Source organism: Tachyglossus aculeatus, chromosome 4 (genome assembly GCF_015852505.1).
Source record: "Tachyglossus aculeatus isolate mTacAcu1 chromosome 4, mTacAcu1.pri, whole genome shotgun sequence".
Classification (NCBI taxonomy): Eukaryota; Metazoa; Chordata; class Mammalia; order Monotremata; family Tachyglossidae; genus Tachyglossus; species Tachyglossus aculeatus.
In genome coordinates, this window is record NC_052069.1 from 81,431,053 (window position 1) to 81,456,162 (window position 25,110).

At 43.6% G+C, this 25,110-nt stretch overlaps 1 protein-coding gene across 6 annotated transcripts in view; it reads left to right on the forward strand.

The window, feature by feature from the left end:
• The window catches only part of UBR5 (ubiquitin protein ligase E3 component n-recognin 5), a 147,496-nt gene that overhangs the window by 106,328 nt on the left and 16,058 nt on the right, over window positions 1-25,110 (forward strand). For all 6 annotated transcript variants that reach the window (XM_038745452.1, XM_038745455.1, XM_038745456.1 and 3 more), the window contains 21 exons: window positions 2,685-2,776; window positions 3,778-3,924; window positions 4,025-4,143; window positions 4,291-4,417; window positions 4,504-4,633; window positions 4,972-5,132; window positions 5,246-5,485; window positions 7,133-7,256; window positions 8,602-8,713; window positions 10,778-10,909; window positions 11,407-11,664; window positions 12,800-13,068; window positions 13,277-13,488; window positions 15,612-15,842; window positions 18,592-18,665; window positions 19,658-19,830; window positions 19,922-20,035; window positions 22,612-22,832; window positions 23,417-23,537; window positions 23,630-23,728; window positions 24,397-24,640. In XM_038745452.1, coding sequence (XP_038601380.1) covers window positions 2,685-2,776; window positions 3,778-3,924; window positions 4,025-4,143; window positions 4,291-4,417; window positions 4,504-4,633; window positions 4,972-5,132; window positions 5,246-5,485; window positions 7,133-7,256; window positions 8,602-8,713; window positions 10,778-10,909; window positions 11,407-11,664; window positions 12,800-13,068; window positions 13,277-13,488; window positions 15,612-15,842; window positions 18,592-18,665; window positions 19,658-19,830; window positions 19,922-20,035; window positions 22,612-22,832; window positions 23,417-23,537; window positions 23,630-23,728; window positions 24,397-24,640 — 3,400 coding nt within the window. The remainder of the gene's footprint in view (window positions 1-2,684; window positions 2,777-3,777; window positions 3,925-4,024; window positions 4,144-4,290; window positions 4,418-4,503; window positions 4,634-4,971; window positions 5,133-5,245; window positions 5,486-7,132; window positions 7,257-8,601; window positions 8,714-10,777; window positions 10,910-11,406; window positions 11,665-12,799; window positions 13,069-13,276; window positions 13,489-15,611; window positions 15,843-18,591; window positions 18,666-19,657; window positions 19,831-19,921; window positions 20,036-22,611; window positions 22,833-23,416; window positions 23,538-23,629; window positions 23,729-24,396; window positions 24,641-25,110) is intronic.

The window sequence follows — 25,110 nt, forward strand, 5'->3', positions numbered from 1 at the left end:
AGACTTAAGGTGAGGAAAACCTGGAGGTGATGGGAAGAAAAGGGGAGGACAGAGCCAAAGAGGTTTCGGATGAGGCGGGAGTAGGGATATTAGCAAAGGGACCAAGAGAGAGGTCTGGTACTTCTGCTGTTTTCTTCACTTTAACAGGCTCAGGTTAAAAGGAATAGCTCTTAGATCCACCCCTAGGCTCTCCTACTCTGAAACTTGCTTTTCTTTCGTGGGGCCGGTTGGGTCAGGAAGGGGTAAGCACCCTTTGGCACCATTTGGTCCTGAAGCTTTTAAATTAAGACAGTATATATTTTAGTAAATTATTCCTTTTAGCACATTAAGTAATCAGCGGTATTTTTTGAGTTCTTACTATGTGCAGAGCGCTGTTCTGAGTGTTTGGGAGTGTACAGGTCAGGAGAAATTAGCAGACACACTCCCCGACCATTTTGAGTTAATACTCTTCTTTGAGCTTAACTGCTCTGCCACAGAGAATATTGATCTCCCTTCACCACACCATCATCATCATCATCAATCGTATTTATTGAGCGCTTACTGTGTGCAGAGCACTGTACTAAGCGCTTGGGAAGTACAAGTTGGCAACATATAGAGACAGTCCCTACCCAACAGTTGGCTCACAGTCTAAAATTTTGCTCACACCAAAGAGCAAAAATTCCCATGTATCTAATGGGAAATTTTCTGGGAGAGGACAATGGTTTTTTGGGTTATCGAAGGGCTGGATGGATTAGTTCTCAGCAGTAGCAGCAGCAGCAGTGCCATATATTGAGGTCCTGCTGGGTGCGGGGTTCTCTACACCGAAAGAAAAGGACGGCACAGATTCAACCATATACTGGGAGGAAGATAGGCAGATTTAAAATCACTTACATGTAGCGATAGCAGGAGAAAGGACCAAGGATATAATAGCACGAATGTCAGGGTGAGTTCACCGAAAAGGTACGTGTTCATATAATTTCGTATGCGCTTTAATGTTCGTGTTGGGCGGGGGGGTGCCTTTAGTGCGCATTAGTGCTAAGGGTAGGTGTGACTCTCCATCCAGCTTTTCCCAGCCTCATCCATTTTACATATTGGGTCTCATCTCATCATCATCATCATCAATCGTATTTATTGAGCGCTTACTGTGTGCAAAGCACTGTACTAAGCGCTTGGGAAGTACAAGTTGGCAACATATTGAGACAGTCCCTACCCAACAGTGGGCTCACAGTCTAGAAGGGGGAGACAGAGAACAAAACCAAACATATTAACAAAATAAAATAAACACAATAGATAAGTACAAGTAAAATAAATAAATAAATAGAGTAATAAATATGTACAAACATATATATTTATCCACTTCCCTCCATCCCCTTGTTTACGCATTTCCGCCAGCCTGGAATTCCCTCACCAAAGCAACCCTCAGCCTCCCCAGCTTCAAGACCCTCCTAAAATTCCAAAGAACAATAGTAATAATAATGCTTATGGTAATTTATGGTATTAGTTAAGCACTTACTTGCAAAGCACTATACCAAGCAGTGGGGTCTGATAATCAGGCCAGGCGCGGTCGCCCTCACACATGGAGCTTGCAGCAAGAGGGAGAACAGGTCTTTAATCCCGTTTTACAGATGAGAAAACTGAGGCACAGGGAAGCAAAGAGATTTGTCCGAGTTCACCTAGCAGGAAAGTGGCAGAGCCAGGATTAGAACCCAGGTCTTCTGACTCCTAGGCTTGTGCTCATTCCACCGGGCCATCCTGCTTCACTCCTACCCAAGGATTCCTCCATTATTTCCCAACATGGTGAGATAGCAACGCGTTAGTCATCTTTAACACTTACTGGTAATACTTATTTTCAGTACTTAAGAGTTTATGTGTACATTCATTTGCTTCCATCATTTGTAAATACATTTTTTCTGTCCGACTCCTCCATTAGACTCCTCCTTTTAGACTGTGAGCCCACTGTTGGGTAGGGACTGTCTCCATATGTTGCCAATTTGTACTTCCCAAGTGCTTAGTACAGTGCTCTGCACATAGTAAGCGCTCAATAAATATGATTGATGATGACGATTAGACCGGGAGCGACTTCAATCGATCGGTCAATGTTATGTATCGAGTACTTACTGTGTGCAAAACACTGTAGTAAGGGCTTGGGAAGTAAAAGACAATAGGGTTGGGAGATACGATCTCTGCCCAAAAGAAGCTAGCGGTCTTGTGTTGCCGACCTGTACTTCCCAAGCGCTTAGTACAGTGCTCTGCACACAGTAAGCGCTCAATAAATACAATTGATTGATTGATTGGACCAAGGATTTGTTTGGTGCTTCTGTTGTACTTTCCTAGGGTCTTAGTGGTTTGCTTTCAGTGGGTCTCCATAAATTGTTACAACTCTTACCACGGCTTTTACCATTACTACTGCTACGTGACTGGATGTTAGGAAATGCATAAATCTTGCCGCTTTTGATTTAATTTGTTTGCTTCTGATGTCCTTTATGTGACTTCTGCTAATTGAATATTATTTATTTATTGCCGAGGGCTCAAATCAGCTTTCCTTTAGCCTCCCTTTTTTCAATTTCCAAACTTCGTTAGAATGGTACATTGTTGAAACAATAAAGTCGGCCTGTTTAAATTGGTAGCTCCACGTACTTTGATTATTTTAATGATTTGTGTAGTTTTTTTCCCCATCTCAACCCAACTTAACGTTTTCATTTTAGGATATTTTTGAATGTCGTACTTGCGGCTTGCTCGAATCACTTTGCTGCTGTACAGAATGTGCGAGGGTCTGTCATAAGGGTCACGACTGCAAGTAAGAGCTGTCTTTATTGTCTTCGTTTTTCTGATCCTTTAAATTGTTCACAAACCCAATCGGACAACTTCTACTTTAATGCTTCTGCATTCTGTCGTTTTCAGCTTTATTTGTGAAGTCATTGTTCAAAAACGATCATCCATTCCCTTACAAAATTATTATAGTATAAAGGGTATTTGCCCTCAAAAATGTATTTTTGTTACATAATTGAGAATTTCAGCGTTAAATATACTAAAAATATTTCCCTCCAAATTACACTCCAGTGGGAATGAGTTCACTTATTTTGTCAAGGTCTGTGACTAAGAAGACAACATTTCTGCCTTTGTGTAAATACAGAGGGGTATTTTCAGGCCTTTATTGGAAAATTGATGATAAAAGTCTATTGTTCTAGTGGTGTTTGTAGAATTTCTTCCATCTAAGGACTTTGTGTATTTTATAGGAAGCTTATAAGCTTTTCAATGTTTCTGCCACATTAAATTTTAAGACATGCTCCAGTATAGAACTGACAGAGAGGACACTGCGTGTCTAGGCTTTTTGACTCTTTGGTCACCTGCTGAGAGTGCACAAGCCCATGGTGGTGTTGAGAGTAGGTTTAGCAAAATTGTGGGAGGTCTGAAGATAGGGCTGCCTTTTATGTCCAATAAAGGACTTGGGAATGTGTGAGTGAATATATTTCATTTCCAAATCTATATTTGTCTAGTCTACCTTGTGAATCAGAGAACAGGTAAATATTATGAGCAGTCCGTATCGGTCTTTACCCTTTGTTTTCTACTTACGACCATACTACTTGGTACTATTAATTTGCGTCTTTGAGAGGTACGGCATACATTAAAACATGAGAAAATTTTGATCTTCCCAATTTAATTCAGTTGATGTCTTCCTGACTTTTCACCAATTTATATTGAACTGACTTCGGACTGGGACCCAAGCCGTTAAAATGCTAATATGGAACTGATTTGCCAAATAATAGCTGAGCGGCTTTGTCATTTGGTCTTTCCTAGGCTCAAACGGACATCGCCGACCGCCTATTGCGATTGCTGGGAAAAGTGCAAGTGTAAAACACTAATCGCTGGACAGAAATCTGCTCGACTGGATCTGCTCTATCGCCTGCTGACTACCACCAATCTTGTAACGCTGCCAAATAGCAGGCAAGTGTGAACTTGGGGGGCCAGAGAGTGGGTAAGGTTGAGAGGGAAGAGAGAGAAGCCATTTTTTAGCCTCTTCTCACCAAGGTATTTTATATTGTAGGGGGGAGCACTTGCTGCTGTTTTTAGTCCAGACCGTTGCAAGGCAAACTGTTGAACACTGCCAATATAGACCACCTCGAATTAGGGAAGATCGTAATCGTAAAACCGCAAATCCTGAAGGTGAGACATAGCCCAGGAAAGTTTTAAATGTTGATACACTGCCTGATTTTATTTGATTTTTTTTTACAACTGCTTAAATGTTGATTTTATTTGATTTTTTTTACCACTGCTACCATCATTCCTTTCTTTTTTTAAACCTCCCGTTAGATTCAGATATGCCTGATCATGATTTAGAGCCTCCAAGGTTCGCCCAGCTCGCTCTAGAGCGTGTGTTGCAGGACTGGAATGCCTTGAAATCTATGATCATGTTTGGCTCACAGGAGAATAAAGACCCGTATGTATTCACCAGCCTTTAATAATTTAATAATTATTGGTGTTTTCATGAAGTTTGACTGTATTTTGTCTTGTTCATGTTTCAAGCCTCAGTGCCAGCAGTAGAATAGGTCATCTCTTGCCTGAAGAACAAGTATACCTTAATCAACAAAGTGGCACCATTCGGTTAGACTGTTTCACACACTGCCTTATAGTCAAGTGTACTGCAGATATTTTAGTAAGTATACCGTATTGCTTTCAACGCGATCTTGTTCAGTGGAAAAATTTAGATATTAAGCATTAAAAAAAATGACTTTAAACATTGTGACAGGCGTGTTTTATGTGACTTGTCAATCAGTTACTAGTACAAAGTATTATGTCAGGAAACAAATGTCACCTTCAGTAAGGAGAGGTGGAAGACGGTAGGTTGTATTTTAATTTCAAATTTCGCACTGCAGGTTAGTCATTTGTAAATTAATGAAGAAACACTTTAAACAAGACAAGTGCTTAAATGGTTAATGGGGAAATATGTTGTCAACAAAAGAGTGGATGTAATTTAACGTTTTGTTTCTTTAGCTCTTAGATACTTTGTTAGGAACTCTCGTAAAAGAACTCCAAAATAAATATACTCCCGGACGTAGAGAAGAAGCTATTGCTGTGACAATGAGGTTTCTACGTTCAGTGGCAAGAGTTTTTGTCATTCTTAGTGTGGAAATGGCTTCATCCAAAAAGAAGAAGTAAGATGCTTGCCATTTATTTATGTCTCTGGACAAGTAATTTTAGGGGGCTCGTCATGTACAAGATTTAAAAAAAAATTAATTAACTTTCCTCCTTCCCTCTTTTCCTTCAGCAACTTCATTCCACAGCCAATAGGAAAATGCAAACGTGTATTCCAAGCACTGCTGCCATATGCTGTGGAGGAATTATGTAATGTAGCAGAGTCCCTGATTATTCCCGTCCGGATGGGTATTGCCCGCCCCACCGCCCCATTTACTCTGGCTAGTACTAGCATAGATGCCATGCAAGGCAGCGAAGAGCTGTTCTCTGTAGAACCGTTACCGCCACGGCCATCATCCGATCAGTCGAGCAGGTAATGTTAGCTCCTTCTTCCAGGCTTCTGGGCCACAGATCTTCAGCACTGGGCCATCTGCTACTAGGCAGTGAGAGGAACGTCATCAAAACCCTTGTACTTTTAAATGTGAAAGGCTTGTGGTGGGCTTTAGGAATAGTCGCTTGCCTGGGGCTTCTAATGACGTGCTGCTAGAGTGGCAAGGTCTTCCCATATTTAACCTTCCCCCACCTATTGTGGGGCAGAAGGAGGTGATAAAATAGGCTGCTGGTAAAAACTTATTGTACTTCTTTACGAGGCAGGTTTACTGTAATTTTTCTCAAGGTGAGGCGGCAGCCATTTAGTCACTGCTCCTGGAGTTCAACTGCCAAAAGAGGAATTGCTTTGGCTTCCCGGATCATCTCGGCGGCCCCCAGTCTTTTCCTTTAGGCGAACAAGCAGTGCAGTTTTTCGATTTTCGGACAACAGGAAAAATTGCACGGTGCTGCCCTGCGACAGGTGTCCGAGAACCAGTCTGACCTGGAGCAGAGAGGAAAGGACACCTCGCTCCTCCTAGTAGTCTGCCTGGACTTAAATTGTTCTTCGGTCACCCTGATATTGAAGTGTTTGTGGATGAGTAGAGGTAGTGATTGTAAACAATTATTCCCGGAGTTTGCGTCAGAATTTCTTTTCATTACCACTTGATTACAGCTCCTTAAAAACATCCATGAGTGCTCATTCCTTTCCACATCAAACCCAAACTCCTGACCCAATTACCTTTAAAGCAATGTCAGCTTTGGCCATCATACTTAGCTACTCTCTTCTCCCACTTCGACCCAGGTGCCAGTGCTTCATTCCTCTCAAGTTGACCCAACTGTACCTCATTCTCATCTCTTCTGTCGCCAGATGCTTATTGCTGACATACTGCAGCTCTTCCCAACTTCAAAGCCCTTCTCAAATCACATCTCCTCCATGAGGGCTTCCTGGATTAATCTTTACCTTACATCCCCCAACTACCTCTCCAATGATTCTGTGCCACCTGACACATAACTACTTTACCATCCCCATTGCTCTCATGTAGATATCTTTTATACTCTCTCACTTCCCCTTACCTGTAAATTGTTGGGATCTGTCTCCCTTGCTATTGTAAGCTCTTTGAGGGCAAGGAACCTCTCTATCAATCCTTAATAAAATGCTCTGCACATATTCAGTGCTCAGTAAATGCATTCAATTGATTGCTTTCTATGCATTTAGATAAAATAAACGATATATCACTTGTAAACGGTTTCACAGTGTAACATAATTTGCATGTGAATTCTGTAAAAAAACATACTAATGTAGATTCAAGGCAGAAAAGTCCAGTTTGTTGATTAAAATCTGAATTTTTTACAAGTGTAGCTTTATTTCAGTACCACGGGTGAATCTATCTATGCCCTTTATCTTCATGAACTCATAAGAACCCAATGAGGGAGCACGTTTGTAGGTCCTAGGGAGTTGTACTAACGGAAAATTTTGATATTAGTAAAAATATCTTTAAAACGAACAGTGCATGCTAAATATGTAGCCCATTCTATGCCTACTGTAAGATGCTTACACATCAACAATATCTGTGTTTTTCATTTGTGCTCAGTGAAGTATTCCGAACATAAACTGTTCCATTAGGATTCAAAACCTTGTGTTCTCTTTTAGCTCCAGTCAATCTCAATCGTCGTACATTATTAGAAATCCTCAACAGAGACGCATCAGTCAATCCCAGCCGGTTCGCGGCAGAGATGAAGAGCAAGATGATATTGTTTCAGCAGATGTGGAAGAGGTTGTCTGTTTTTTGTTTTTTTTTAAAAGATAAAATAGAAATTTTGGGAATGCCTAAGAGGACCTGGAGCCTTAGTAATAATAATAATAATGATGATGATGATGATATTAAGTGCTTACTATGTGCCAAGCACTGCTGTAAGCAGTGGAGTAGATACATAGTAATCAGGTTATCCCACATGGGGCTCACAGTCTTAATCCCCATTTTACAGGTGAGGTAACTGAGGCTCAGAGAAGTGAAGTGACTTGCCCAAAGAAAGTCACACAGCCGACAAGTGGCGGAGCCCAGTTTAGAACCCATGACCTCTGACCCCCCCAAGTGTCACCACTCTGTTTAGGAATGCCAAAATAAAGGGTTTCTCATCCCAGGGTGCTAGGATCTCTTGGCTGGAGGATGGGGGTGACTTTGATATGGTTGAAATAATGGGCACACCAAAATGTTAACCAAACCAAAGCAGCATGGCCTAGTGGAAAGACCACAGGCCTGGGGGCCAGGGGATCATCATCATCATCATCAATCGTATTTATCTGAGCCTATGGATTAAATATGATGTCCATATTTATCTCTATGGATCTGAGTTGTAATCCTGGCTCTGCCAATTGCTTACTTCATGACCTCGGGTGAGTCATCTGACTCCTGTGTCTCAGTTTCCTCAACTGTAAAATGGGGATTAAAAGAAATACTTCTTCTCCTTCCCACTTAGAGTGTGAGCCCTATGTGGGATGATGTCCCAACCTGATTGACTTAGAACAGTGTTTGATACATAGTAAGCGCTTAATAAGTCCCATTAAAAAAACTCCGGTTTCACCGTTCTTCCCTTTGCTTTCTTTTCTTGTCTCCAGCCCTTAGCATTGTCTCATTTACACTGTCCCTGACCATGATACTTTCTCCACTGGATTGTTTTTCCACCTTGTCTTCCTCCTATCAACTTTTTTTCTTTCTTTGAGGGTTGATACGACCAGGAGAGAAGTGGCTAGATGCATCAGGGGAGAAAAGTTTATAATTCACTCATTGGTCAAAGTCATTTGAATAGGAAATAATGCTCTGTTACATTGTGGGTTTTTAAAAAATTAGTTGCCTTTTAAAAATATCAGAAATTGAAAGGCCTACAAGTGAGGCTGTTACCCATATTCAAATTTTATGCCTATTTTCCCCGAATTGTATAAATGGTATAAATGGTAATCTTGCTTAACTATCCTTCTTGTAACTTTGAATGATTTTCTTTATCAGTGAAGTGACCTGAATACAGTTCGTTCTTCCTAAATGATAGATAAAACTTTTCACTAGAAGCCCTGTTAACCCTTCGGTACAAAGCGTGTGTCTGAAAATAGGAATCTGGTTTCAGGTTGAGGTGGTGGAAGGTGTAGCTGGAGAAGAGGACCATCACGATGAACAAGAAGAGCACGGGGAAGAAAACGCTGAAGCCGAAGGACAGCACGATGAACACGATGAGGATGGTGTGTATCTTATTTATGCCCAGCTCTATTTCAGAGTATCTTAAAGTTTGCATTTAGGAAGCTTGAAAGTAGAATGCCACTGAATGCCATTGAAGCAGCTTGGGCTCGTGAGTCAAGAACCTGGCTCTGCCACTTGTCCGCTCTGTGACTGTGGGTAGTCACTTAACTTCTTTATGCCTCAGTCACCTCATCTGTAAAATGGGGATTAAGACTATGAGCCCAGTGTGGGACAGGGACCCAACCTGATTTGCGTGTATGTACCCCAGCACTTTAGTACAGTGGCTGGCGCATAGTAAACGCTTAACAACATTATCCAACCTTGGCTTCACTGACACTGTCCTCTCTTGGTCCTCCTCTTATCTCTCTGCCAGTCACCTTCGCGGTTTCTTCCTCTGTCTCCCACCCCCTAACTGGTTCAGATCTGGGACCCCTTTTATTTGCCGTCTACACCCACTCCCGTGGATAACTCATTCGCTCCCATGGTTTGAACTACCATCTCTCATCTCTATGCGAATGATACCCAAATCTACATCTCCAGCTCTGATCTCTCTTCCTATCTGCGGTCTTAGATTTCAGTTTCTTGCTCTCAAGACATCTCAACTTGGATGTCCTCCCTTCACCTCAAGCCCAACAGGTCCAAAACAGAACTTTCATATCCTCCCACCCAAACCCTGTCCTTCCCCATCACTGTAGATGGCACCACCATCCTTCCTGCCTCACAAGCCCGTAACCTGTCTCTCATTAAACCCATATATTCAGTCCATTACTAAGGCCTGTCGTTCCGCTCTTTGCACCATTGCAAAAGTCTGCCCTGTCTTCTCCATCCAAACTGCTACCACGTTAATACAGTCCCGCGTGGATTACTGTATCAGCCTCCTTGCTGACCTCCCAGCCTCCTGTGTCTCCCCACTCCAGTCATTCATTCATTCAGTAGTATTTATTGAGCGCTTACTGTGTGCAGATCCCCACTCCAGTCATTCATTCATTCAGTAGTATTTATTGAGCGCTTACTGTGTGCAGAGCACTGTACCAAATGCTTGGGAAGTACAAGTCGGCACCATAAGAGTCCATTCTTCACTCTGTTGCCTGAATCACTTTCATACAGAAACGTTCAGGACGTGTCACCCAGCTCCTCAGAAAACTCCAGTGATTGCCTTTCCACCTCCACATCAATCAATCGTATTTATTGAGCGCTTACTTTATGCAGAGCACTGTACTAAGCACTTGGGAAGTACAAGTTGGCAACATATAGAGACAGTCCCTACCCAACAGTGGGCTCACGGTCTAAAAGGGGGAGAACAAAAACTCCTCACCTTTGGTTTTGAAGCACTCTATCACTTTGCCCATTCCTACCTCACCTCGCTACTCTCGTACTACAACCCAGCCTGCACGTTTTGCTCATCTAATGCTAACCTCGATCCCATCTATTTCACTGTCGACCCCTCGCCCTTGTCCGGCCTCTGGCCTGGAACGCCCTCCCCAAATCCGTCAATTATTCCCCACCCGGCAAAGCCTAATTGAAGGCACATCTCTAAGAGGCCTTCTCTTACTAAGCACCCCCCCTTTCCTCTTCCACTAACTCCTGCCTCGCCCTGACTTGCTTCCTCTGTTCTTCCCCCCTCCCAGCCCCACAACACTTATGTGCATATCTGTAATTCATTTATATTAACATCTGTGCCCTCCCTCCCCCAGCTTGTTGGGGGCAAGGAATGAGTCTGTACTCTTCCAAGCGCTTAGTCCAGTGCTCTGCGCACAGTAAGCTCTCAATAAATACCATTTAATTACTGAATGGACTCTACAAATGATGTTTCCAAATTATTTTCTGCCGAGTACTCTTTGGAACCTGTTTATCTTTCACATCCTGCCTTGTGGAATTTTATACTGAGCATCCCAGGTCTTCCAATTTTTGTAGACAGCTGTACTATATATCTCAGGTATCCTTTGACTTTTCTCTATTCTCGACATTCTTTTCTCAGCTTTTGAGCTCCTCTTTAGCTCTTCAGACCACTTGAACCGTGGTGACCCGTGACATCACTGAACTTTCACTTTAAACATGTTTTCTAGGGAGTGATATGGAGCTGGATTTACTAGCAGCGGCTGAAACCGAAAGCGACAGTGAGAGTAACCACAGCAACCAGGATAATGCCAGTGGGCGCCGAAGCGTTGTCACCGCAGCTACTGCTGGTTCGGAAGCGGGTAATGACACCATCAATTGTATTTATTGAGCGCTTACCTTGTGCAGTGCACTATACTAAGCACTTGGGAAAGCGCACTATAATAGAGTTGATAGATATGCCATGTTTTTCTCTAAAGGTAAATTTGATTGTGTATTTTATTGAGTTTTTATACACTTAGATTATATAAATAAACCCTACTGACAGTTAAATGATTGAAAAACAGCCTGAACTTCACTTTTTCTCCTCTGCTTACTTAACCCTAAAACGGAGAACCTTGTTAACATCCTTTTCTTTGTTGTAGTCACAGAAAGTCAAATCAAAACTGTTCTATAAAGTGGCTTCTAAGAAGCTTAATTGGTCTTACAGACCAGGGATCAGAAGACAGATGGGACATTCTGATTAGTCTGCAACTACAAGTTTCTGGAAAGGAAATGAATCATAATTGCGAGATGTCTTCATTCCCCTAAACCCGTTCAGGGTAATGTTATTTTTTTTTCCCCCTCGTAATTCGATTAGGTGCCAGCAGCGTTCCTGCCTTTTTTTCCGAAGATGACTCCCAGTCTAACGACTCGAGTGACTCAGACAGTAGCAGCAGCCAGAGTGACGACATAGAGCAGGAGACCTTTATGCTGGACGAGCCTCTGGAGAGGACCACCAACAGTTCCCATGCCAACGGTGCCGCCCAGGCACCCCGCTCGATGCAGTGGGCCGTGCGCAACACCCAAAATCCCAGAGCGACAAGCACCGCCCCTTCCAGTACGTCGGCACCGGCAGGCAAGTTTACATACGGCGCTTCTCAGCGTCCGTTGGCTTTCTCACTGAGGCGTTTTCGCTTTGGGTGAGATGGCCGGGTCAACGTTACATATGGCACTTCTTAGTCAACGTCCGTTGGCTTTCTCACTGAGGCGTTTTCGCTTTGGGTGAGGTGGACGTGTCGATGTTGGGTCATCGTTTGAAGGCATCTCTTCCCAGACGAAGAGACTGTTTCCTAAGGAAAGGTCTCTTCCTTCGAGATCAACGTGACAGATTTTAGATTGGCCCCGTTTGAAATCAGTTGTGTTTTGAGCAGCATCTCTGCGCAGAAATCACTCTAGGGACTGTGGGGAGTTAAGAGTTTCCTGCCCTCACCCAAGTGAACGAGGGGGCTGAGTGAGAAAGAGTAGACAGGCAAATGCCAGAGGCATAGTACTTATTGAGGTATTGAAGCACTGTGTTCAATTCTGGGGTAGATACGTTATGATTGGATCGGACACCGTGTTGGTCCTACACAGGGCTAACAGTCTAAGGAGGAACAAAGGTATTGAACCCCGATTTTACTGGTGAGGAAACTGAGGCACAGGTTAAGTTACTTTAAAGCACTGTGTTCAATTCTGGGGTTATAATACGTTATAATTGGATCAGACACCATGTTGGTCCTACACAGGGCTAACAGTCTAAGGAGGAACAAAGGTATTGAACCCTGATTTTACAGGTGAGGAAACTGAGGCACAGGTTAAGTTACTTGCCCGGATGGCGGAGCCTAGTTCTGGTCCTCTCGATTCCCAGGCCTGCGTTGTTCCCGCTAGGCCACACCACTTACCCACAACCCAAAAATATAAACCACAAATATGGGTCACGTGTATGAGATTTAGAGAGTTGGAATGTACAGGTTGAGCGTGATCTCGGGAGAAAGATCGGTCGAGGACTCCTTTGGGGCCGGAATTGGTTTAAATACGTTTTTCATAGAGGAGAGGGAACTGTGAAGAGCGGGGAGGAAACGTCAGGTGGGAAGACTGTGGATGACAGGTTGAGTGAGAGTTGATGAAGGGTTCCCGGAGAAAGATTTGGGGGGTCACGCAGTGGAGAATTTTCAGTGTGAGAATGGTGGTGCAGAATAGTAGTTCACCGTGGTTCTGTTCTTTCATTTTAGCCAGTTCAGCGGGTTTGATTTATATCGATCCGTCAAACCTACGCCGGAGCGGCACCATAAGTACGAGTGCTGCAGCTGCCGCAGCAGCTCTGGAAGCAAGCAACGCCAGCAGCTATTTAACCTCCGCGAGCAGTTTGGCCAGGGCGTACAGCATCGTCATCCGGCAGATCTCTGATTTGATGGGGCTGATTCCCAAGTACAATCACCTCGTGTACTCCCAGATCCCGGCAGCCGTCAAGCTGACCTACCAAGATGCGGTAAATTTGCAGGTATGACCCATGTACAGACATTGATTCCGTATCCCTCTTTTATGGTAACGACTCAGCCGGGGTCATATAGAAAATTTTATAAGGATTAATGATCTAGGTCTTGAAAATTGAGCCTCAGATGAAATCTGTTGGGTTGGGTCGTATTGAAATTCTTGGCTGGTTTTCATCTTTGACCACTTTGAACCACGGGACCCTTTTGTCTGCCTAGAATTACGTTGAAGAGAAGCTCATTCCCACTTGGAATTGGATGGTCAGCATTATGGATTCCACTGAAGCCCAGCTCCGTTACGGTTCGGCGCTAGCGTCAGCCGGTGACCCCGGCCACCCCAATCACCCCCTGCACGCCTCCCAGAACTCAACCCGAAGAGAGCGGATGACTGCGCGAGAGGAGGCCAGTTTGCGAACGCTGGAAGGCCGGAGGTGATTCCGCTTTCGCTACGGGATATTGCTCAGTGGCTTAGAATCTCCCAAATACGGCCCCGCCACTCAGTCCTTCCCAGTTCACGTTCCTCCTAGCTCCTTTGGGACGGAGGAAACAAGCACCACCCATCACAGTATAATGAACAGCTTTCTTGCTACAGTTTCTATTTTAGGAACCCTAAGGGTAAAAGCAAAGCCCTGCCACCGTAGGAGTGAGACACAGGCTATTCTTCTGCCTATCCCAGTAATGGAATATGTCACTGATCATCCTTTTCATCTGAAAAGTAGTTAACTGATTAACCCTAGGCAGTATGATAATGAAGAAGGTACACCCACTTACCGCTGGTAGTGCTCCCTGTGCGTAAGTGTGCGTCTTGGGATAGTTGAAGGGCAGACGCTTGGCCCAAACGGTCAGTATTTTTCTACATGTCTCTATATGTTGCCAATTTGTACTTCCCAAGGGCTTAGTAAAGTGCTCTGCACATAGTAAGCGCTCAATAAATACGATAGATGATGATGATGATGGCACGGTTATTTTTCCCCTTACACAGAAATTCAACGGAGCCCAATGCTCAGCCGTGTGTAACACCAAGTTTGCATTTCTTTGTGCAATAGTTCTGCGTCCTGGCATTTATCCATCTCGTTGATTGAACTTCCCAGGCCTTCCTGAGCCCAACTACCAGACCTTAATGTTTTTTTCACCCAAGTCTCAGGCCTCTAAATCTGGGAGTGTCAGAAGAGCACTGCTCTGATAAGCACACAGTGTCTGTCAAGCGGCAGGTGGCATACAGGCAAACCAGAACTAGAATATAGAAAAGGTGGCCCACCTGAAAAGGCACGAGTCCCAGGGCAGCAGGCCAAAATTGACTGGACTGATGCGTGAAGGACTCTTGGAGTGTGCCTCACCTGTTGTAGTGTACTCCCTCCCAAGTGCTTAAAGTACAATGCTCTGCACGCACTAAGTGTCCATTAAATACCATTGATCGATTGATACAGCTTTTAGGGAAGAAGGACATAGGGGACATCTCCCAGTCCGTGATTAAATTAACGAGGGGTGACGGGAGCTTCCAGTCTTGAATGATGGATGGACCTTGATCTAGTCAGAACTTCAGGACTGAGAATGCACTTAGAGTAGTTGATAATAGAGCTAGTGGTTTGCACTCTTCTACTCACGTGCTCTCATTTCTGGCAGATGTGTTACCACGGGGGAAGGGGATAGATAGGGTGTGTTACCAGATTTCTGGTCAGTAACTTTAGGAAAACATGAGAACCTTAGTTTTGCCAATAGAGTATATAAACTGCAGTAGGGTGTTTTGCCAGATTTGGAAGTTATTCTGGTCAGTAACTTCAGGAAAACATGAGAACCTTAGTTTTGCCGATTGAGTATATAAACTGCAGTAGGGTGTGTTAGCAGTTTTGGAAGTTATTCCGGTCAGTAACTTTAGGAAAACATGAGAACCTTAGTTTTGCCAATTGAGTATATAAACTGCAGTAGGGTGTGTTAGCAGTTTTGGAAGTTATTCCGGTCAGTAACTTCAGGAAAACATGAGAACCTTAGTTTTGCCAATTGAGTATATAAACTGCAGTAGGGTGTGTTAGCAGTTTTGGAAGTTATTCTGGTCAGTAACTTCAGGAAAACATGAGAACCTTAGTTTTGCCAATTGAGTATATAAACTGCAGTAGGGTGTGTTAGCAGTTTTGGAAGTTTTTCTGGTCAGTAACTTTAGGAAAACATGAGAACCTTAGTTTTGCCAATTGAGTATATAAACTGCAGTAGGTTGTGTTACCAGGTTTGGAAGTTATTCTGGTCAGTAACTTTAGGAAAACATGAGAACCTTAGTTTTGCCAATTGTGTATATAAACTGCAGTAGGGTGTGTTATCAGATTTGGAAGTTATTCTGGTCAGTAACTTTAGGAAAACATGAGAACCTTAGTTTTGCCAGTTGTGTATATAAACTGCAGTAGGGTGTGTTACCAGATTTGGAAGTTATTCTGGTCAGTAGCTTTAGGCAAACATGAGAACTTTAGTTTTTCCAATACAGTATGTAATAAATTGCTAATGCTCGATTTAACCCTTGCGTTCTTATTGAAAAATACAGTAACCTTTTTTTCCACTTCAACAGACGTGCTACTTTGCTCAGTGCTCGTCAGGGAATGATGTCTGCTCGAGGAGATTTCTTAAATTATGCCCTTTCTTTAATGCGTTCTCATAATGATGAGCATTCCGATGTACTTCCAGTTTTGGATGTTTGCTCACTGAAACATGTGGCGTATGTATTTCAAGCTCTTATTTACTGGATTAAAGCAATGAACCAACAGACAACGTTGGACACCCCTCAGTTGGAACGGAAGAGGTACTGAAGCAAACCGTTATTGAATAGAAGGACTAAGTTAAAGGGGTTTTTGTTTTCTTCACCTGTCTCGAAAAACCTGTTCTAATCTCAGGTTCAGTCTCCAGTAAATCCAAATTGAGTTATATGTTTTTGTTACCATAATGTGCCAACCTCAGCAGTCAGATGCCCATGTGGACAGCATCAAAGACGACTGCCCTGTTTATGACCTCTGCATTGGTGGGAATTTGAAAGAGAAACCTGACGAGCCCTATTGTTAGTTAGACTTCCTTGAGTTTTAGGTTGCACATTTTAAAGTTTATCTCTTCCTGGACTCCTTCATTCATTCAGTCGTATTTATTGAGCGCTTGCTGTGTGCAGAGCACTGTACTAAGCGTGTGGGAAGTACAAGTTGGCAATATATAGAGATGGTCCCTACCCACCAGTGGGCTCACAGTCTAGAAGGGGGAGACAGAGAACAATACAAAACATATTAACAAAGTAAAATAAATAGAATAAATATGTACAAATAAAATAAATAAATAGAGTAATAAATGCACACAAACATATATACAGGTGCTGTGGGGAGGGGAAAGAGGTAAGGCGGTGGGGTGGGCTGGGGGAGGAGGGGGAGAGGAAGAAGGCTCAGTGTGGGAAGGCCTCCTGGAGGAGGTGAGCTCTCAGTAGGGCTTTGAAGGGAGGAAGAGAGCTAGCTTGAGTTGACTCGAGTTGTGAATTCCATTTAATGATAATAATAATAATAATGTTGGCATTTGTTAAGCGCTTACTATGTGCAAAGCACTGTTCTAAGCGCTTGAGGGGATACAAAGTGATCAGGTTGTCCCACGTGGGGCTCACAGTCTTAATCCCCATTTTTACAGATGAGGTGACTGAGGCTCAGAGAAGTGAAGTGACTTGCCCAAGGTCACACAGCAGACATGTGGCGGAGCCGGGATTCGAACCCATGACCTCTGACTCCAAAGCCCGGGCTCTTTCCACTGAGCCACGCTGCTTCTCTCGATTCAATATGACGCCATCCCTCTGAGCAATAGTGCTTTTCCTTTAACAATATCAAAAAAGGCTTAGAAGCAGTAAACAAAGGGAAAAGGAAATCGTATGCGGACCCAATAAGAATGCTATAAAGTTACTACCGTATTAGAGTAATGAATTATTTCAACTAAAGATATTTGAGGCTTTCAATATTTCAGTGCTAGGCAAAGTAGTAAATGCGGGTTTGTGCCTAGCTCAGAAAATGCTATAGCTCCGCATGTGACAGTAGCCCCTTTCACATCAGCGTGGCTCAGTGGAAAGAGCGCGGGCTTTGGAGTCAGAGGTCATGGGTTCAAACCCCGGCTCCGCCGCTTGTTAGCTGTGTGACTTTGGGTGAGTCACTTCACTTCTCTGAGCCTGTTACCTCATCTGTAAAACGGGGATTAAGACTGTGAGCCCCACGTGGGACAACCTGATTAACTTGTATCTACCCCAGCACTCAGAACAGTGCTGTGCACATAGTAAGCGCTTAATAAATGCCGTCATTGTTGTTATTATTATTATCTGTAAATCGTGAAATTGGAATTCTCTTTAGGAAGCACTTTATATGGAAATTACTAGTATTAGTAATTTTTGGCAAGTGGAGTCTTTTGAATACAGGCCAACTGCCGATTGTGAACAAGTGCGATTCATAAAATCCAGTGACAAGTCATAAACCAATTGCTGACGGATCCATCGTCGGGATCCTTGTACCCCCACTGTAATCGTGTCCAGCCTGCTGCAGGGGAGATGGTTCCCTCCCTGCCTCTGTTGCACTGCTTTCACATCTCACCTGGTTCTCCACTTGAGGAGGCAGCACCTCAGAGAAGCCCCGTGGCACGGTGGTTAGAGCGCGGGCCTGGGAATCAGAAGGTCATGGGTTCTAATCCTAGCCCTGCTGTTCGTGTGCTGTGTGACCCCGGGCAAGTCATTTCACTTCTCTGTGTCTCAGTTTGGTGGGGATTGAGGCTGTGAGCCGCACATGGGACAGGAACTGTGTCCAACTTGATTTGCTTGTATCCACCCCAGCTCTCAGTGCGTGGAAATACCATACTGTATTGCCACCTGCCAACGTCAGAGAAACACATTCAGCCACTCCCTTCTCCCTCACTTCCCATGTGTTAATTGAATTCACATTAAGCTTCCTCGCCCTTGGCGATTCTGTACTGCATTCATTGGGTGGAGGGAGTGGTGGCTTGGAGGGGAATTATTGCCTCATTTTCAACTAAAAATGCCCCTAAGCCAAAGTGAAATTGACGGCAGTTGATGACAGAGATGCTTGCAGGGAGGCACAGCTGGGTCAAACCAACCGGCCTCACCGTTGTTTGGGCAAAGGGGCAGAGCCGGCATTAGGGTATCCATCACCGGGGACCCATCCACTAGTCCGAGTATTTGCTTGTGCTCTTCCTCTTAGAAGCAGCAGTCGTGGGAAATGGCTACAGTCAGAGCCATGGAAATACTCGCTTGCATTTCATTGTTTCCTTCCATTCTGCCTTTTTCCAGTTGACTAGGCTGTTGTGCTATTGTAAGGCTGCAGCATGGAATCGGTCCATTATTGAGAACCAAAGTTATCTACTTGCTGATGCAGTATTTGTTGATTGAACCTGTGACTCTAATTAAAACTTGAAACACTTTGGGTTGTTACACGTAAAATCTCCAAGGGTGAGAGTTTCAGGTAATTCAAAAAAGCTCTGCACAATATGTAAAATCACCGGGGGATTTTTGTTTTGTTTTTCATTTCAAGGACGCGAGAGCTCTTGGAACTGGGTATTGACAATGAGGATTCCGAACATGAAAATGATGACGACACAAATCAAAGTTAGTGCACAAAACCTTGCTCTAGTGTACATCCTCTTCACCTCACCTTATTGTGATTATAAAATGAGGACAAAATGATGTGTAGGGATTGCTTTCTACTATTTTATTTTTCTGTAGTCTTATTTTTTTGCGTGTCTCTTCTGCCTTCTGAGATCTTGTAATGTTACTAGAGAATGAGTTTCCTAAAATAATTATATAGATTCTATTAAAGGAAAGTGAAAATATAGGGAAAGGCCTCCCAGTGAAGTTTTGATTAAATCATAAAAGTTAATGGTGATAATTTTAACATCAAAGCTGCGACTTCTACTTACCAGCTTTCTTTAGCAAACCAAAAATTTGTCCTCACCAGCGATCACCAAGGCGGGATTTTATCGACAAACCTGATTCATGGAAACTTTGGCAATATTCATTCATTCAGTCGTATTTATTGAGCGCTTACTGTGTGCAGAGCAATACGTGTGAACCTGTCGGAACAGCCCATTGTGTGAATATACAGTGGGGTATTTGTCTTGCAATCATTGGTCAGGTTCTGGAAGCCTGAAGATATATATGTATAAGATGCTATGGGTTTATCTTCCCTTTTGAGTGACTCTAAGCAAATGCTCTTAGTTGAACTCTTAGGTGCAGGTTTTGGTGTCACCAAAACAACAGTGAATGGGGACCGGAATTCTGGTCCAACTTGTTTCCCTTGGTAGGGAGATGGATGAGAACGTGCTCTGCACATAGTAAGCGCTCAATAAATACGATTGATGATGAGAAAAGCTCAGGGCTGATGGCCGATTTATGGCCACTGCCCAATTCTGGTCCAACTTGTTTCCCTTGGTAGGGAGATGGATGAGAAAAGCTCAGGGCTGGTGGCCGATTTATGGCCACTGCCCATTTCGGTCCATGTAGCCCTATTACGGACCACCTTCACAAGGAAGAGGGATGGCTGAAGTTTGATTCCGCTTTTTTTTTCCATATGAAAAAACCTCTCTACCTCTGTTGCTTAGGTGCTACACTGAACGATAAGGATGAGGAGACTCTCCCAGCAGAAACTGGACAGAATCACCCGTTTTTCCGGAGATCCGATTCCATGACATTCCTTGGGTGTATCCCCCCAAATCCTTTTGATGTCCCCCTGGCTGAAGCCATCCCTTTGGCCGATCAGCCACATCTGTTGCAGGTGATACGAAAGGGATTAATTTGCCACTAAATTCTTGTTCCCCACCTCAGTGTGCTTGTAATGTAACGAGACTATGTCTGTGAAATTCCAGCCAAATGCCAGGAAAGAAGACCTCTTTGGCCGCCCAAGTCAGGGTCTGTATTCGTCTTCTGCCAGCAGTGGGAAGTGCTTAATGGAGGTTACAGTGGATAGAAATTGTCTTGAGGTAAGGCTGCAAAATCGACAGGCCCTCAACACTTCCAGTCCAGCATTTGACGTGCAGTAAAATGTCCAGATTATTCCAGCTCTTAAAAAGCAGGTTAAGGTTTATAACTGCGGGCATTGTGTTTGTATTTCAATCCTCCTATTCATTTCCTCAGACATGTTCTCAAGGTGCTACATGCCTTGCGATTTTGGAGATAAGGTGTTGCAGTGACTGGATGTTAACTTCTGTGGCTTGAGACCAGTGGTGCTGCAAAAGGGATTTACTTTAGATGTTTGAGATTGATTTCTAAGAACCATTCCTCTTTTCACCTGGTAAAAGATTTTGGGAGGGGGAAATCTCCCTAATTTTCCTCCTGGGAAATCCTGTCACTTGAAAAGTCTGAAACTTACCTGATTATTTGCTTTAAATGGTATTCAGTAAGGGTCTGCTGTATGCAGAGCACGGAGTCAGTTCTCCTCCTCCTGAGGCTCGCTCAGCTCATTCATTCATTGTCGTATTTATTGAGCACTTACTGTGTGCAGAGCACTGTACTAAGCGCTTGGGAAGTACAAGTTGGCAACACCTAGAGACGGTCCCTACCCAACAGCGGGCTCACAGTCTAGAAGGGGGAGACAGACAACAAAACGAAACATATTAACAAAATAAAATAAATAGCATAGTAAATACGTACAAGTAAAATAGAGTAATAAATATGTACAAACATATATACAGGCGCTGTTCTAAGCACTGGGGGGATACAAGGTGATCACGTTGTCCCAGTTCCCACTACCACGCAGCCAGAACACTTTGCTCCTCCCACACCAACGGACTTTTACTGTAATCTCGGTCTCGTCTTTCTCACCGTTGACCCCTTGCTCACATCCCTCCTTCCTGGAAGTCCCTCCTCCCCCCTTCATAGCAGCCAAGCCTTCACTGTACCCATCTTCAAAGCCATATTAAAACCACATCTCTCGACTAACCTCCCATCTCCCCACCCTATTTGTCCTCCTTTGTTGATAATGGACTTTGATCTCTCTACACTGAGCGGTCACCCCACCTCACTTATGTACACATTCATTTATTCTGATGCTTCCCCTTTCCGTAACGTCCTGATTTTTTTAACGTCTGTCTCCCACTAGACTGTAAACCCCTTGAGTGCATTGTGTCTACCAGCTCTACTGTATTGTAGTGTATTTTCCCAAGCGCTTAGTTCAGTTCTGAGCCTACAGTAAGCACTCAAGGACCATTGATTGATTGTCCAACAGGCTTGGGAGATACCACCCCTGCCCATTGAGAGCTTGGAATCTAGTGGACTCCAATAAAGGCTGTGTACAAATTGAGACTCTATTAGAAATTTAAGGATTTTTGCTATTTCAGAATTTCACATCTAACCTCTCCCGTGTTGAAAGGAACAAACAGTGTGAGTAGAGAGTAGGGGCGAAAGAAGCAGTGTGGCCTAGTAGAAAGAGTACGGGCTGATAGTCAGAATACCTGGGTTCGAATCCTGGCTCTGCTACTTGTCTGCTCTGTGACCTTAGGCATGTCACTTTTCTGTGCCTCAGTTATATCATTGGTGAGTAAAATGGTGAGTAAATCGTAGTCCCTCCTCTTTAGACTGTGAGCCCCATGTGGACGGGAGCTGATTGTCTTGTAACTATCCCGGTGCTTGGCGCGCAGTAAGCATTTAGCAAGTACTATTTTAAAAAATAAAATAAAAAGAGGAGAGTAGATTGAATAACTTCAACTAAATGGTTAGTAGCTTCTGCTTGATGGCAGCAAGGAATGGTTAGCCAATGTAGGTTTGTGAGGAGTGGGCAGATGTGTGCAGAATCGTGTTTTACAAAGTGATCTGGACAACAGGGTGAAGTGCCGGTGGACGGAGAGGGGAAGACCCAGAAGGCAAGCGAGCAGGCTGTTGTCTAGTTTGGATTTTATAAGTGCCTGGGCTAACCTGAATGGGGGAGGAAAGTGGGGGGCTGAAAAAAACTGAAGGAAAATCAAACAGGATTTTGCAACAGATCAAATATTGGGTTTTAAAGATTGGGGGGCCTCAGGGCTAACGGCACAGTTTTAGGCTCGAGACAAAGAAAATGACAGTGGTCAATTAATAGGAAAGTTAGGTGGAGAAGATATTGAAGGGAATCAATTGATCAGTTGCATTTATTGAGCACTTACTACGTGCAGAACATTTTACTAAGCTCTTGGGAGAGCGCAGTACAACAGAATTCGCAGCCGTGTTCCCTGCCCATAACGAGTTTACAATCCAGAGATGATGAGTTGTTCAGTTTTAGGCATGAGGGGTTTGAGGTGCCATTGGGACTTCCAAGTAGGGATGTCTTGGAGAGGAGGCGGGAAGAAGTGGCAGCATGAGAGAAGGAGCGAGTTGGGAGCTGGCGAGGAAGATTTGGGAATCGTCTGTGTAGAAGGGCGAGTTGAAGCTGTGAGAGGGGGTGAGTTTGACAGGGCAGTGCCTATAAAGCGAGGAGAGTAGGAGATTTAGAAGGGAGTCCTGAGGGACAGCCACAGTCGGGATGGGAGGCAAGGGCTTATCAAAATTTAACGGGCATTTTTCATATTCACTTTGACATTCCTTTCAGGTTCTTCCAACCAAAATGTCTTACGCTGCAAACCTGAAAAATGTCATGAACATGCAGAATCGGCAAAAGAAGGAAGGAGAGGAACAACATTTGTTAACGGAAGAATCGGAGAGTTCGAAGCCAGGACCGTCTGCCCACGACCTGGCAGCCCAGTTAAAGAACAGCTTGCTGGCCGAGATTGGACTGACTGAAAGTGAAGGCCCACCCCTTACGTCATTCAGGTATATAGAGATGTAAAAAGGTTTATCTTCTAGAGCCTTCGGACTTGATCATCAAGTTTTAACATAGTATTTCATTTGGGAGGAGGCAAAACATTGCTTTGAGTGACAAATTTCAAAGTTGAGCATTGATACGGTTAAAAAGAAAAATAGTACCCGAGGGGCTGTAAATCAGTAGAGAGACCTTTACATATCTGAGCTAATTTTCTCTGTTCAGGAGTTGAAATGTCTGTGTTGATGTATTAGGCATTAATGTCATTATTACTAGACCACCCTCCTGTTAATCTGATAGGGAGTGGAACTGTTCTTGATTGATTAATGGCTATAGTAGTGCACTGGAAAATAGGGTTCTGTCCTCAGCTTGCCGACTGCTTCATTACTTTGCTGTGGGTAAATTACATATTCTGTTTTGTGGCTAGAGGGGCCAGTGTGATGTACTGATCAGCCTCTCGTCACTTGCGAAGGTTAAATAAAATATAATTTCTAGAAAGGTGCATGTCGATTCAAGTTGTTTACATTCCACTTAATTTTTGCTCCAGAAGTGACTAAGGTGGCTTTTTTTCCTCTCCCCGGTCAATGTCTCCCAGGCCCCAGTGCAGTTTCATGGGAATGGTTATTTCTCACGATATGCTTCTAGGCCGTTGGCGGCTTTCCCTAGAGCTCTTTGGACGGGTATTTATGGAAGATGTAGGAGCAGAGCCTGGGTCGGTGAGTATCTTTTTTTTTTTCCTTCGTAGAATTCTGTTCTATATGTTCAAGGTATTGTCGAAACTAATACAGTCTTTGTGGGCTTTTTAAAGATCCTGACTGAATTAGGTGGTTTTGAAGTAAAAGAATCCAAATTCCGTAGAGAAATGGAAAAATTGAGAAATCAGCAGTCGAGAGATTTAACACTAGAGGTAAGGTGTTGAGTTGAAGTTAGTGAAAAAGAAAACGTTACCAGCTCCCCGAATGTCACTGTAGTCCGATGAGATATGGAGAGGGAGCAGATGATATGAAGTTGTTCACTGGGATCCTTGAATGGCATTGACAATGACAACTTTTTTTCCTAGTCCCAATTGTAATTTGAAAGTTAGGTTTATTTTTTTTTTTTTTTTGGTGGTGTTAACATTTTGTATAGGCTGTAGGAAAATGCTTTTAACGTGGTTGTTATCGAGTACTGTACACACCTCGCATATCTACTTTTCAGTCATCCGAAAATTTGGTTGATTGATATTTGGGGTTGGGTTTTCAGTGGAATTCAAGGGGATCTCAACCCATCAGTTAAGAAACAGGATCCAGGCACCCACTGCCTGTCTCGGTTATCGTCGGTAGTACTGTTTTGGGATACACCAAAATGAATTTGATCCCGAACATCAGAAAGTTGGTCGTACGCATTTCGAAAATAGCACCTTTTTTGAAGGTAGTCGATGGTACTTGAAATTAGGCCTAGAAGGCATTTTACGTTTCCAATGAAAGCAAAATAGCTGAAGTTACGTTTGCAATGGCTGTAATAGCAAAAAAAAATCAAATTGTTCCAAGGGCAGTGTCCAAACAGCTTAGTTGTCTTTTTGGGGTACTTCACCAGGTTGATCGAGATCGAGATCTTCTAATTCAACAGACAATGAGGCAGCTCAACAATCACTTCGGCCGGCGGTGTGCCACCACCCCGATGGCCGTACACAGAGTGAAAGTTACTTTTAAAGATGAACCGGGAGAAGGCAGCGGTGTGGCACGGAGCTTCTACACTGCCATCGCTCAGGCTTTTTTGTCAAATGAAAAGCTGCCCAATTTAGATTGTATCCAGAATGCCAACAAGGGGACGCATACAAGTAAGTCACCTGCCAGCTCCAGAAGTGACGTTGAAAATTTCATCCTCATTGATTTTTGTCCGCGACCAGAACCGTTCTTTGTAACCCGTGAGAATGAAAAATACTGACGTGTGTGCAGATGTGGCCTGTGGACTACTGGGATTTTTAACCTAGTAGTTGGAACTCTTCATCTCTATTCCAATACACTTGAATGTCTTCTCCGTGTACAGCACAAATATGCAAGAAAGGGGCTGGTTTTAAAATATAGAAGGAGCGTAACCATCCACTCTTATTCCGAGCATCTTTTGGGTACAGGTACAGTGTACCTTGTGGGCAGGGAACATGTCTGCCAATGCTGTTGTATTGTACTCTGCGAAGCGCTTAGTACTGTGCTCTGCACCTCATAAGCACTCAAAAAATACCATTGATGATACAGTACTGTCCTGGATGGAGTGTCAGCCGTCCCAGGATGACATTTAAGTTTCAAATGA